The following is a 14,796-nucleotide window of genomic DNA, read 5'->3' as shown; positions in this document are numbered from 1 at the left end:
CCTTGTTCAAGAGCTGTCTCTATCCATGTATAAACTTGTAGTCTGTTTGTATTTCATGCTTCTCAGAAATAGAGCATACATTCCATGTACAGTGAAATTTCTTTTTTTTTCCCCTCTTTTTTCAAATCCTCAATAGCGACATTTCTCTCCCTCTCACACGCACAACATGCATGTCCCTTTACACGTTGTCGACCCTGATGCATTAGAGGTAGATATTAGTAAGAGTAAGTGCTGGTATTGTTCGGTTAAAAGGATGGCAATCTCGTGCCGTGATGCTCTCTCAATTGTTGCCAGCCCAGGGTTTCACATGTGAGGATGCAAGCCTTTTTTCAAATAAAAGAAACAGGTTGCCTTTTAATGAATTAAGTCTTAGAGAGCCATCTTGAAATAGCCCCAGACTGTACCTTGTGAGTGGTTTCCATAGCAACCCATCATAATGGTACTGGAAGATGAATGCCAGCTATAAAATCGATGTCAAAAAATCAAACAAGCAGACCATCTCTTTTCTCTCACCTCCCTTCTCCCTCCTCTCCTCCTCCTCCTCCCCTTATTCCTCGTTGACAATCCCGACCCTCTTTTCTGCGATGATGGCGCTTAGTTCGTTTCTTGTGCGCTTCCGCGATCTGGCCCCCATGTCTATTTTTAGCTCAAATTGCCTGGAGAAATGAGAGTCGGGTTGCGTTTCAGCTTATGAGGCTAAGTAAGAGGCATATTAGATGTGCTAGAAGAGTGTGGATTGTACAAGGTGGTGTGTACTGGGTTCCTCGTGGATTGTGTGTGCGTGTGTTTGGGTGTGTGTGTGTGTTTGTGTGTGATATGCACGCCTCAGCTATCAGTCTGGTTTTTTGGGGTCAAGGCTTATTGCAATGTTGGTTTATGTTTTGTTGGTGATGAGTTATGTTCAATTGTGTTAATTCTTATCCATGAGCTATTGTTTTTTTTGGTGAATAGTAAAACAATTTGATTCTGGGATATTTTCTTTTCTTGAAGAGCTGTGGATATGATTTGATTTACATAATGTAAAATATGAAACTAGATGCAGCTATTGGTTCACTATGTGATCATTTTTTTCTTTCTCTGTCATAATTACAGATTTATTGATTTTGATGTAGCAGTTGTGACTTAGGAAAGTATCGCAATTTGTCACTTGAGGAGAAAAAAAATGTACAAATTTGTACTCATATCACCTTGATTTTCTTGCTGCATAATTATATATATGCAATACTTTCTTTTAATTGTGATGGGTTAAAGGGAGATATCATCTTTTTATGTACATGTAAATTCATTATTTTTGATTATGGTAGATGTTTTCACTAATAGGTCCAACATGCATACATATTTAGGTGTTATTCAAAAAGGCAATAGAAGCAGGAAAGGGATATTTTTACACATTCCATTCTTATTTTCATATTGTTTCTAGGTCAACGTTGAAGTAATTCCATGAATATTTAAAGATCCATCATTTTGTTGCCAAGACTGTTGCAGACATTTTCCTCCGCATTGAAATGAACATGTAGCCTACATGTACCTACGGGGTAGCCCAATTTTGTTTCTCGGAATTGTTAGATATTCTGCATACTAAATCAACCTGATGGCTTAGGGCAAGCCAGTCTGTCAGTAAAATGAGGCTAGAGCTTGAAAACGTATGGAAATGTTGAAGTGAGGTTGTACGCCTGTATAGATCTGTTAAACATTACTGACACTGTGAATAGAATGTACATATGCATGAGATTTGTTACATAAAAACATGTAACTGATATCGCGTTATTTGTGTGATTTCATTTCACATGAAATGTAAAATATTGCTATTTTGTCACAGGTGATGTATGAGAGAAAAGAAAAACCAACAAATTTATTCCGATAATTTCAATTCAAAGGCAAACATATATAGTGGGCAAATAGAAAGAACTTAGGTATCAACTATTAATTTTTAAAAACAAATCTTTTATGAATAAATTTAGGGTACATGTATGTTACTCACAGTAATTCTTTTTTTTAGAGCATGATAAATGGCAAACATTTGCTCAGCAATTGTGGCATACATTTGCAATATCAATGTGACATGTTATTTGTACATTATTTGCTTTTATGAAATTGGCTACTTCAAATGCACTGGCTAATTGTTTTTACTTCCTTCTCTCTGTTATCAATGAAAGCATCCTTTTTCCACTGTAAACGATTGAGTTTCTGTAAAATCCACATATTAATTTGCGCAAGCAAAGTTCAAAGCGATCTCCACAACCAGAAGTTTCCACTCTCCCTAAATTCTGGCTCTACTTCCTGCAAACACTTTCAATCTCTATCCTGTTTTCCTGTTCCAAAGCAATAGTAATAAGCACTAAGAAATTGATGGAAAATCAAAGTTTGGTGCAGTAATTTTTAAGTATAGCTTAGCTTGAAGTATAGGTCCAATTTCACTTTCAGTTATCATACTATGATTAAGGAAGTATTACAAAAGTGATGACTGTTGAACTGAATGAGCTATCATTGAAACCGAAATGTAATTAAAGTATTCTTTTTTTGTTGTTGATTGATTGATTGATTTTTATTTCTCATGTAAAACATAATACAAAAATAATTATATCACAACAAACAAATATGTAATGAAACGATAAATATAGTGGAAATAGCACGAGAAAAGAGGAACTAACTAATATAATATATTTTAAAGAAAATGTTTACCAATAATATAGTTTCACATGTGCATTTCCTGTTTAAGAGGGATGAATATTTTTTTTAAGTTATTTGTTAAACTTTATAAAATAAGTGTGATTAATGCTCTCATGCACTGTGGCTAGATGTTATCATTACTCTCCCCGGGAGTAGAAATATCTGATGTTGTTAATTAGGCCTGGGGTCATTATACCACCTTTTTTAACCCTTGATGAAAGTGTTGTTGATAGTGGCTATTAAATTGTGAAATTCCATTCTTCTATCTTTGTGAAGTGGTTGTGGGATAGGGGTTCATTCACTTTACTCTCGATCCAAGGGTTGAAGGTTTGAATCCCAGCCTGGCATTAACGGCATAAACGTCCTTTGGCAAAAAATGTATCATCATTTGCCCTTCTCCATCTAGGTGTAAATGGGTACTGGCAATTGCTGGACTAAAAATAACGGTAGGGACCATTTAAAAAGCAGTGTTAATACTGATGTGGCTACCCTGGGTGACCAAGACCCATTTTTTTCATTATTATATAATTCACATTTATGTTGATATTCAACATTTAAGGTTAAGAGATTGAGTCTTTATTGTTTTTGTTTTCCGTTTTTCAAATTGATGTTTGCTTTAACAGGTGCCCTTATTGGTAGTAGATGGTTTGAATACTTCCCCAGGGAGTGGAGATGGTACACGTTGTTTTATGCACGAATCTGATAACTAGGGTTAAAATATCTCAGAATTTGTGGTATGTCAGACATATATGATTACTTATTATTATTTAGATAATAAATCTTTCCATTTTGCATTCTTTGACCTATTTTCTGTTTTCTTTTTCTCTTTAACAGGCGCATTCAGGATGTTTCAAATCTCTTATGAGGGAGTGTGACATGGGTCCAATCCGTGAGCTTATTATACCCCCCTGGGCCGTCTCAATGCCTGTCACTATGAACATGGTCAAAGGAGACATTGTATCCAGGATACAAGGTGAGATTCAAACCGACCAATCACACGCCTGGCTGGCTGGGAAACCGTCCAATCAAAACCGTGCGTACTAATCAATCACTAATCCCTCTATTTCATTGCCAATTTGGTAATGAGATGTATTGATTGATGCAACTGTTAAACATTTTTTTCTTCCCGATGCCACGTTGTTTAGAGTTAACTTCAAAGTTGACAATGCATTCATAAACATTGAAGTCGCGTCACAACTGTTTAGGTAAGGTGGCTGTCCAATTGTGAAATCCCTTACTTTTGTCTTGGCAATTATAAACACCCCTCCATTGCATTTTCTTTTAATATGGAGATGCACTTTATTTGTATCCATTTGAAAACCGACATGTAGCATGCTTGCTAGATATTTAGTGTCTACATGTACATTGTACACATATAATGGTGTTCTTCTTGTTTTATATTTCAAGTCTGTATTAAGCACTGTTTGCCGCTAAACGTTCCACTTTTGGATACACTATATGAATGGGTGTGCATTATTGATGTGTGGGTATACAATTCACTCTTTGTCCAGTTGATTTAGTTATGTTGTAAACTATTTTGTAATGCAGAATACCTCCCCCTTTCCTTTTTTCTTTAATAGTTAACCTCTCAATTGAAAAACTTGTTTCCAATGAATGCTACTGCCACTCTTTTACCAGCCAATTTTACTCAAAATTATCCCTTGTCTATAAATTTAGCATGATTTTAAATATACTTGATCCTGCTTCTCAGTATCACTTCACATTCTACCTACTGCTGTGCATGCAGCTTTGCTTTTTTTCCATGCATGCCGTAATGATAATGCTGAGCGACCTTAGGAGCTGTGGGCCCTCTTTTTATCAGTTCTGGTCTTAACCCTGTAGCGTTAGAATGTGTGCTAGATCTCACACCTCTTACCTCTACCAACAGCTGTTATCAAATTAACCGTCAAAGTAGTTGTCTGCCCTATCCCTCCATAGAGCCCACTGTGTGCAAATTGAAGTGAAGAATAGCATAGAATAGAATTTCGTTTTAAAGATAAAGTTCAGTACTGATCGTGCCATTGCATTGCAGGAGAAACTGTCTAGAAGTTGTTCCGTAAGGTCGATGCAGTACTTGGAACTAAGTTTGTATCGTGAGGTTTTTGGATCATCAAAATGCTGTAAATCACATGCAGTGAAATTGTTATTCTTGTCCTATTAGGATTATGAAGATATTTCAAATGCAATCCTTTTGTTGGTTATACATATTGCAACCAAAATATTCCGTCATATGGGAATAACAAGAATGTGAAAAGTAACAAATTATTGTTTATCTTTACCAAAACCCAATCTTCTCTTTAAACTTGCCCTCAAAGGAGCTTTCAATCCTTTAAAAATCAGTTTCTATGATAACATTTTTCTATTTAAATGTTTAATAAACAGAAATATGACTCTGTGATACATGTAGTTTCATTTTTTATTTGTCTTTTGCCCCAATTTTGAATGCTTAGTTATTATGGTTAATTTCCTGGTTTAGTCTAGATGGCTGTTTTGCTTTCAAATTCAAAGTCGACTGAAGTGAAATTTAAAGGCTTCGTAATGGTTTCTAACGCAATGCATAAATTGATGTTTTAAAACTTTTATCTTGATTCTTTGGGAAATAGTGAGTAGATTTGGCATTATTATGCTCTGCTTTTAATAGACTTTTTGATATACTTGTAAGAAGCTTCTCACATCTACCGGTATCGTTTAATATTATAAGTGTTTGTCAGGGAAAGACTTGTTGTTTGTTTGTTTTTTCTGGTATTTTACTGTATACAAAAATTTTTTTAAAACTGATCCATGGAACTATGGATTCTATTACAAGAAACTTTGTTTTAATTAAGCCCTATTAATATTGGGGATAATTGCAGTTTATTACGATTCACTAGTTTTCTACTCATGTACAAATAGTACATACATGTATGTCAAGAAACTGTAGTTGTATTTTTTGGATTTATATGAAAATTTTGATGCATTTAGGGATATGGTTTACAAGTTATTATATCCAATATCTTTAAAGCTTATCTGTACTAGTTTACAGGAGTGATTAGACCGCTCTGCAAGGTCACTGGACAGGTGGTTATCTCGTCAACTCAGCTCTCAGTTAACATAAGAAAAAGAGGATCATGGGGGACCAATGGTCACCGATTAGGCATGGTTTGTTATATAGAGGGCGCAAGTAGCTACAAGTAGTGCAGTGGGCCTTTAAATACCAAAACTGCAATATATTTTGGAGATATAATCTTCTAATATAAGGAAAACATTTAGATCCTTTTGAAGATATTCGTGCAAAACGATTTCTCCCGAAAGATTTTAGGGTGTGAGGGGCTTCTTCCTCTGTAGCGTAGTGTTTTTATTAACTTGTGATATCTTTAATATTTATAGTTAATTATTGAGTGTTAATCACAACAACCATCCCATTTTTCCATGCATGCTCTCTTCCATTAACTTCTCATTATCATTTACCAATGCTTCTCAAACACGTTGACAAAACCAAAGCTCTTAAAACTGACCTGCAAAATCAACAGCGGCGGCACCTGACACCGCAGACTCCCAACGGAGCCAGGAGAGACGTGGGGGAGGCCGCACTCTCCGCTGCCAATCCGAGGCTGCTACGCACACCGCGACAGACCCACAGGTCTAGCACTTCATCGCCGGTCCTATCCCGATTAAAAGTCAAAGTCAAACGGAGCGAGTCTTTGTCAAGTATGAAAGAATGCTCTAAATCATATTAACACTTTTTCCTCTCTCTTTATTAAAACAGGGAATTAAACAATTTGATGAGTTCTTTTTAAGTCACTTTTGAAGTTTTGAATGGCACAATTTTTTTTTATAGGCATTCACTTGAAATAGACATAACAAATGGAAGATTTGATATCTTTTCATAATGTTTTGACCTTATACTTTTGGCACAAAAAAAGGGATTTTATCGAGTGATTGTGATACAACAAAGTCATTTAAATGAGTGTATTAGGTACATGTAGATGACCCTTCCTAAAGTTTTTTTTTGGGGGGGGGGGGGCTTGTGATTATCAAATGCTATTCAAAATTTGGCAACAATTCATGTTAAATAGAATAGGTTCAATTTGTGATACCTGTGGCTCTTTGCCCATTTGTGCATTTATTGAGATTTTACAATTCAAACTTTAACTGGTAATGCATATTAGAAGACTTGGTTATTTGTTCTTGGTTGTTAATACATACTGTACATACATGTACATGTACATACCGGTATGGAATCACCAATCCATTGGAGGTGATGTTTTTCAAGTTTCAGTAGAGAGGGGTGTTTTTTGAGATTTACATTGAACATTTGATATTTAGTTTGAAGGGGGGTCATGGGATGAGATAACTTTTATCATTGTTACCCTGCGTTTCCTTAAACGTTAACAACTTTAATCCTACCTCCCTTTACAATTACTTGCGTTTGCAGTATTCAGCATGCAGTGATTATAATTGTTGACTTAAATCATTGTTAATTCATTAATCCAGCACCCCATACTTCTAACGTCCATGCATTTCATCTTCATATGCATTCATTTTGTGAAACTGTTAATAGTCAAATATACGATTGAATTTTTTTTTTCTCAGTTAGGTGAAAATGGTAAATGAAACTCAATTTGTTTTGAAGATAGAAATTCTATTCACCAAATTGCAAATTGATATCATTTGGTGAAATAATGTGATACACCTTTATATAAAGTTCTGCTGGCTGCCCCCTCCCCCCCCCCCCCCCCTCCTCCCTCTTAACACAATCCTACACTAAATGAATAGAGTATGTGCTATCCCAATCCTGTGGTCCCACAGACTGCATACCGTGTCCTGCTTTATATACTCTACATGTAGGCTGCCTTCTTTTTGTATACACATAGACTAGGTGTCACAACTTAATTAGAAGGTATAGAAGGATGGGACAGTGGCCTTAAATGAATGAGGGATTCCGAGAAATGGTAAAGAGGGCAAGCGTACTGTCCCCCGTAGCTTTCTTGCTCACAGTCACAGTGCCAAATTGTCAATACCAGTAGCAGCTGCATAGGGGTTTACATAGGGTTTACCTGTAATGATACCAGTATTCACCTGATGCTGTCAATTTTTTCTTTCTTTTTTTTTCTTCAGAAATCGTATTGATATTCATATTTTCATATATGAATAGTCATATTATCTCAGGTTCTCCATTCATGAATCATAGGAACTCCTTTCAAAACCTCCCAATTCTTTTTGAAATAATGACAAAGATTCCTGTTGTGAATTTGCCCTCACCTATTATATTCATCCTACAGTATCACTATCTAGTGCTCGTATTTGGTATTATGTTTAATTTACAGAATTTTTTTTATCATTTTGACATACAATGAAACTGTTTGAATTACTTAGCATGAATAGTGATATTGAGTTTCATCCAATTCAGTGCCACATCTTGAAAATGATGTCTACTTTTAATGATTATCAGGTGACCACTAGCAGCCCACTAATGCAACATAGCATACCGGTACATGATTTTTTTGTTGATTTAAAAAAAAAAAATTATATATATTTTTTTTTTTTTGGGGGGGGGGGTCCGCTGAGAACCAAAAGGGAGTTAAACTCTGTATTCAAGATAATATGAGTTAATGTCCTTATGGCTCTGAGCAAATAACACACAAGCTTTATTTTGCATGGACTATTCTCCATTTTATGCCTGTAATATATGTGAATGCAAGAAGGGTATAACGGGGGATATTCCATGTTTGTGTGCCTTTCTGGCAGAGCATGTGGTTTCTGAGCTAGAATTTCAATTGTGTTTCTGATTTCCGCCTCTTTTTTTTTATAAATAAGTTTCTTATCTTATAGCAAGTATTGGTGTTTGTATTAAAGTTATTTGTCTTTGCTTGATTTTTTTTCCTAAATTTTAATGGTTTTGATTATGTCTTTGCTCAAATCTTTCTTTGAGTTTTGAAGTAATTTTTTTTAAAAGATAAATGTCTGTGCACTGCCATGGAGTGATTACATGTGTGCACTGAGATAAAGAACTAGTTCTTGTACCATCCCTTCCTCTCTCTCTCTCTCTCTCTCTCTCTCTCTCTCTCTCCTCTCTCTCCTCCCCCCCCCCCCCCCCCTCCTCTCTCTCTCTCTCTCTCTCTCTCTCTCTCTCTCTCACTCTTATTCATGTATTTTTCTTGCCTTCTCTACGTCTCTATTACTTTGTGTGTTTTTACCTTGTGTATCTAAGGGTGTCTATCTTGTTTTGTCCTATTTTCCCAATTCCTTATATTCATTCCATCGTAAAAATATAATTTTTTGAATTGCCCATTATTATTATTCTCAATTAAACAATGTCAAAATTTTCAAAAATGAAACTAAAAACTAACGAAAGTTGTAGTTCTTGCATTTTTTGAAAAAGAAAATTGCACATACCGGTACCTGGCTTCTAATACCCTAAGTGGAAACTCATTGCACATATTTTGTAATTCCTTTATGATCCGTTCACATTATTTGTTGTTGTCTTTGCATATTTAACATGTCTTGCTTTGTGAAAATACTTCAACTTCAGGGACTTTACTTCAAGATACTACCCCCAAAAAAAGTTTTTTGGAACTGATATATAATTTTCTTAATGTTAATGAAACAGGATAGCCTTGCATAACTAATTTTTCATGTAGGGCCTGATATTTATTAGTGATCTCAACACATTGTTATTTTAAAAATATAACCCAAATGCAATTAAGTATTAGTCATGGTCCTTATGAAGTTGTAGTATTATGAAATGTTTTAGATGAAGCACTTTTACCTTGTGTTTAATTCAATGTTTGTTTATGTGAATGTCTACATTTTCTTCCCCATGTTTCTCTCACTCTCCTCAGATTTGTTGGCCACTGCACGAAGGAATAAAAACTTCCAGAATCTAAAAAATGCCCGTCATAGTCTAGATTCCCTCACCCTCAGTACAGTCCCTGCTATATCCTCTCCTCTCACCACCACCACCACCACCACGGCCCCACCGTCCTCTAGCAACCCATCCCGTTCCTTGGACCCATCCCCCACCCACCGTGCCAAGCTAAACCTCCCTCAGCTGAACGCTGCCAGCAAATCTCAGGGGTCGTCTCCTACTTCCCCTCGTACCCTATCCCCCAGTCTCTATCTGCCCAAGTCCTCCTCACCCACAAAGGGACCCAGACCAAAGTCAGCCGTTCCCTGCATGCAGTCATCCTCAAAGGGTTTTGGCTCCAAGATGAAGTCATCCAAGTCATTTGACGGAGGGCTGACCTCTCCCGATGTCTTCTTCTCCTCCTCCAAGCCCACCTCTCTCTCCAACCCCCACTTGTCTGAGCCAACAGATGACGAGGAGCAATCGGTCAAACCAACATTGCTCTCGCAGGCTCTACCATTGCTGAATAAGTACAAACATGTTGAGAATGATTCTAAGGGCTTATATCCCCAAACGAACTTGCAGAGTTCAGCCATGACCAAAGACCAAAAAACAAGGGCTACATCTTCAAACCAAAGCTCTGTATCAGGAGATCTTATGACTCATGTGGACACTACCCCCAGACCTACTAATGGTGTTGGTGACTCTGTCTTTGTAGACCCCTTTATCTCTGAAGACCCATCACAATCCTATTGTTCTCATGGGATGATGGTCCTCTCCCCTACCTCCATTTCCGACCATAGTCCCCCTCCCACTCCGACCATAGCACCAATCCCGACCCACCCCCCTCTTACCCGCATCTCTGCATCCACGTACCGCACCCATACCCAGGGGCGGCGGTCCGCCTCTGACTCCGGTTTGGACCAAAGCACCTCTGAGTTTGTTGGTGATGATGATGGTGATGATGATGATGCATGCCTACTTCAGCGGAATGGAGCAGTGCGGGGCAGGCCCCTGTCCACTCAAATTATCTGTTCAGGTCTTTACAAACTTCTTCCCTTTCGCACATTAAGATCTTCAGCATGCATCCCTGCTTTCGTTCATCGGATCCTCCTTCCGTTCATTTAAGTTTCATTCTTGCACGGCCATTTTAAAGGAGAAGAGAACGCTCATATCACTATAGATCTCATAGCCCCCCTGTTCCATTGCACAGTTCTTGTTTATTTGTGTAATCACCTCTGTGTTTTTCCTTGTCTTCATTTGTTTTTCTACATACCGGTACTGTCCACCCATCTTTCTGTTTAATTGTTTACATGTATGTTTCTATTTCTCTGCATTTTTGTCATGGTCTTTCAATCATTCTTTGCATTTGTTTCCATTTCTAAGTAATCTCTTTTTGTTTTCCTTCTTTTTCACCCTCTGTAATACATTGCCTGTATTTTGACAAACTCAAGCCAAGTGAACCAAATTTCTTTAGCTACATCTATTTATTATTTAGACCATATTTTATGTGCTCAAAATTCATTTTGTTGTTGTTGAAATCATTAAAGTGTAACGTATTTCAAAATTGTATTCATTTTGAAAATGTGCATTCACTTCTCCTTTTAACATTTCCCAAGGGGAAAAGGGAATGAAATCTACCAGCATTAATCACAAAGCAATTCTGAATTAAATTGCCCTGATGGTACTTTACTTTACGCAATTGTTAAATGAATATTTAAAAAAAACAGTATACACTGTACATAGTATAAAGCATCACATATGATTTTGATTGCATATTATCTGCAAGTAGCCTTGGGAAAGCAAAATAAAAGAAAATACAGTGTGCTAAATTTAGGTCCATTAACCTTGTTTACTTCTGAAAGCAAAGTGTGAATTACGTGCACATGTTGCCTCTGATTCAAGGACAACTTCCTCTTACAATTCAGAACTTTTGGACCAACAAAATATGAAATTCTATCTTACAGAAGAAAAGGTTACCAGTGAACAGGATTCAGACTACCGTTATGCAGTGTATATATATATAGATTATTCACTTTTAGCGTTATTATTATTATTATTATTATTATTATTATTTATATACTGCGCTTTTACCAGAGCGGCCCAAATCGCTAACAACAAGGAGATTCCTACCAAAAATAAAAACGAAAACTTACAGAAACCTAAAAATCTAGATTACAAAAAAGAAATGTTAAGAAATGCTAAGTTTTCTCTTCTTTTCTCTATATTCTCATAGATAATGAATTCCAATCGCCTCAAATGTTTAGATAATATCCATCCATGTCATGTGAATTTACACATATCATTACAAAAAAAAATCAATCATAAAAGCTATTTTTCCAAAGTTGAACATCTTATGGATATAGTATTTTACAATATGGGCATTTTATTTACAGTTTGCAGCCTTGACCCAGGTTTATCAAACAGGTACCTGGGAGGAAAAAACAAAGCTTGAGTTTAGTACTTTACATGGTTACTCTTCTAAATCCAGCCTAAAAATGAGAAAACTATTTAGTGACCTCATGATTGATTATTAGTCTGGATATTGTAGCATTGTTTTACCATCTTAATTTTTAGCATAATGTCATATCGGTCACTTCTCCTTTTAAATGTACAAAGGGTTTGAATGCACATTGAAAATGAAATGGGGATAGGGCGGGGTTTGCCATAATACTTGCATGGTGGAATATTTCTTTTGTTTAGCCTTCCATGGCCTTGTATTCCTTTGTCTGTTTGTTTTCTATGTCAGCTGTTCCGACATTATGTTTGCATTCTCATATTCCTCCATCGATTTTTGCTCTTTTTTATTTTTCCTCCCATTCCATTTGAGCTTCTGACATTTACCGCTTGTTATTGTTTACTTTGATGCATTGTGTGGAAACCAACTGTCGTTTTATTTTGCTTTAAGATTTTGTTTATGCATATCACTTGAGTTGCTCCATGCTTTAAAATGTGTTTGTTGTTCAATTGTGACAAGTGTTTTATAATCCTCAAAATTGATTTAATTTCATCAAATGCTGTGGTTTTTGTTTTGATTCATTTTCCTTTTTTTTTGCTTTTGTTTTCACACTAATGCTTTTCATTTTATTTTTGTAGCAAATTGAAATTATTAACAAAATTATATTCCACACTGTGAAACAATTTTAAGTATTGCAGCATAATTTTATGAAAATATGATGATTATGCAATTCTACTAACCAAAATTCATGATTTTCTTCTTTGTTCTTTTTTTCCTGATGGTTTATCTATTAATCTATCTTTCCATTTTCATCATACATTTTTAACATGCTCATTTCAAAAGATATTGAATGTTATCATGTATTTTCATTTTAGTTATAATCAAATGATTTTATTATTCCAAATGTACGTATGATATGATTCATGCAACCGTTAAGAAGAACATAACGAGAATGCATTTGAAAGAAAAGAAAGATAGAGCAAACATTAAACAATTCAAGGTAAACCTTACAAGAGGACTATATTAGATTATAACAGAAATAATATTAGAAGAATATGTGAAGTTTTGAAACATAATACCTTCCCCCTTCCCAAATAGTGATATCCAAAGTAAAATTGCAAGTGCAAGGTATTCTAAGCCCCTGGCCTGAAAGCCTGAATTGGCCGCAGGTTGAAGTGTCATCATGCAGTTAAATAATTACCCATCAAATTTTAGCTGATATGGGCCTGATCTTAAATTTGAAGGCTTAAAACCCTCTGCTTTCAATATTTCCATTTGTATACCATTAGGGCCGAGGAAGAAATTGTAAAATTTTCTTTGAAGATCTAGTCTTTGTCCAGTCATAAGGCTTACGACAGCCTTTAGACATGTTTAATAGAAATATAGAGAGAATAATGAAACACTAAAAGATGTCTGAGAAGGTCAGGGGAGCAAGGGGACCCTGACAGGCTAATATTAACCTGCGATGAATTGGGATATATGGGACTGTCAAGCGGGGAATACGATATGTTACTCTTTCATAATCACTAAAAAGCTCACAATATCACTTTGTTTTGATAATATTTCTTCTTATATTTTACATTGTCGTTCAGGAAAAATAATGTGGTATTCATTTTCACAGTGATATATTTTGTTGATTAATTTATTGAATTAAAGGGTGAAAATCACGGTATTATGTTGTTTTTCACTTTCATAAAAAGTATAACAATTGCATACTATTCTTGTTTCTTAACCATTAACCTTTTTTCTTTTTCATACCATCAATAATTTCTGTGTAATTTCCTAATTTGATTTAATCCTTGATATGCAAAACATTTATCAGTTCATATAATTTATGAAATATTCTAGTAATTGCATTTTTTTTTTTTACAAATGAATATGTTTATGAGCTAAATGTTTGCTAAATTGTTGAGTAGCTATGTAGTGAATTTGTAATAGGGTTATTTGAACAAGTAATTATGATTTGAATTACAAAATAATTCATGCACTGAAAAGTTAATTGAGATGTGCAATATTGTAATACTTACTGGTACATGTTATCAGCAATTACAAATTTTCTATAAAGTTCTTTGGAATGAAGTTGATTTGTATGTGAATTACGTTTCAGTGTTTATTGAACATTGTGAGATGAATAATTTAAATTCAATCTTATTTATAGGACTCAAGTTAACCTGATACTCATTCTGGCATATTTTTTAGGGGATAAGAATGAACTATTAAAAAAAACTTAATACAAAACAGTCTATAGTTCATTTTTAATGACAGCATGATTTAGAATAGAAGATACTGATTGAGAGGAGAACATTTTCTCTATTCTCTGAAAAATAGCCTGTTTTTTAAATCTCTGTATTGTCAGTCAAACATAGTAATGACACTTGACAGTAGAATAATATCTTTAAAGACAGATACATATAATTCTTTAAAGATGTTTGTACTGAAGAAGAAAAAATGGTTCTGGCGCACCATGCTCATTTGTTCAGATCTATCGTAATCACCAACACAGAAATGAATGTATGGTCCATGTCATTAAATGTAAATATATGTGTATTCTGTTTGTTCTAAACAGACTTTATAGGTTCATCTGCACAAGATGGAAACTCTGATCTTAGACTCAAGGAGGAATATGGTTCAGAAGGTAGGTTTGATTCTCAAAAAAAAATCTGAACTTGTCATAAAAGAGAATAACTGTATGTCTGTATCGACCAAATGATTTAGTGGTTGTTATTATGTTAGCACATGGGATTGATATTGGAGATGATTGTTAGTTATTTCCTGGTTATATGACATAGCTCACAGATTTTTAGTAGGAAATCTTAAAGTAATACAAAAGTAACAACAAATC

The 14,796-nt window shown here is 35.2% G+C and overlaps 1 protein-coding gene across 6 annotated transcripts in view; it reads left to right on the top strand.

The window, feature by feature from the left end:
• LOC105445671 (diacylglycerol kinase theta) overlaps positions 1-14,796 on the top strand; it is a 68,640-nt gene that overhangs the window by 29,510 nt on the left and 24,334 nt on the right. For 2 of the 6 annotated variants that reach the window (XM_030974346.1, XM_030974345.1), the window contains exons 6-9: positions 3,505-3,643; positions 6,151-6,357; positions 9,492-10,535; positions 14,521-14,589. In XM_030974346.1, the coding sequence (XP_030830206.1) occupies positions 3,505-3,643; positions 6,151-6,357; positions 9,492-10,535; positions 14,521-14,589 (1,459 nt within the window). Of the gene's footprint in view, positions 1-3,504; positions 3,704-6,150; positions 6,358-9,491; positions 10,536-14,520; positions 14,590-14,796 lie in introns of all 6 variants that reach the window. The other 4 variants (XM_030974347.1, XM_030974348.1, XM_030974349.1 and 1 more) reach the window with 4 other exon arrangements.

Source organism: Strongylocentrotus purpuratus, unplaced genomic scaffold, assembly GCF_000002235.5.
Source record: "Strongylocentrotus purpuratus isolate Spur 01 unplaced genomic scaffold, Spur_5.0 spur5_scaffold_7, whole genome shotgun sequence".
Lineage (NCBI taxonomy): Eukaryota > Metazoa > Echinodermata > Echinoidea > Camarodonta > Strongylocentrotidae > Strongylocentrotus > Strongylocentrotus purpuratus.
The sequence above is the reverse complement of the archived record's forward strand: the minus strand, read 5'-3'. Positions and strand labels throughout refer to the sequence as shown.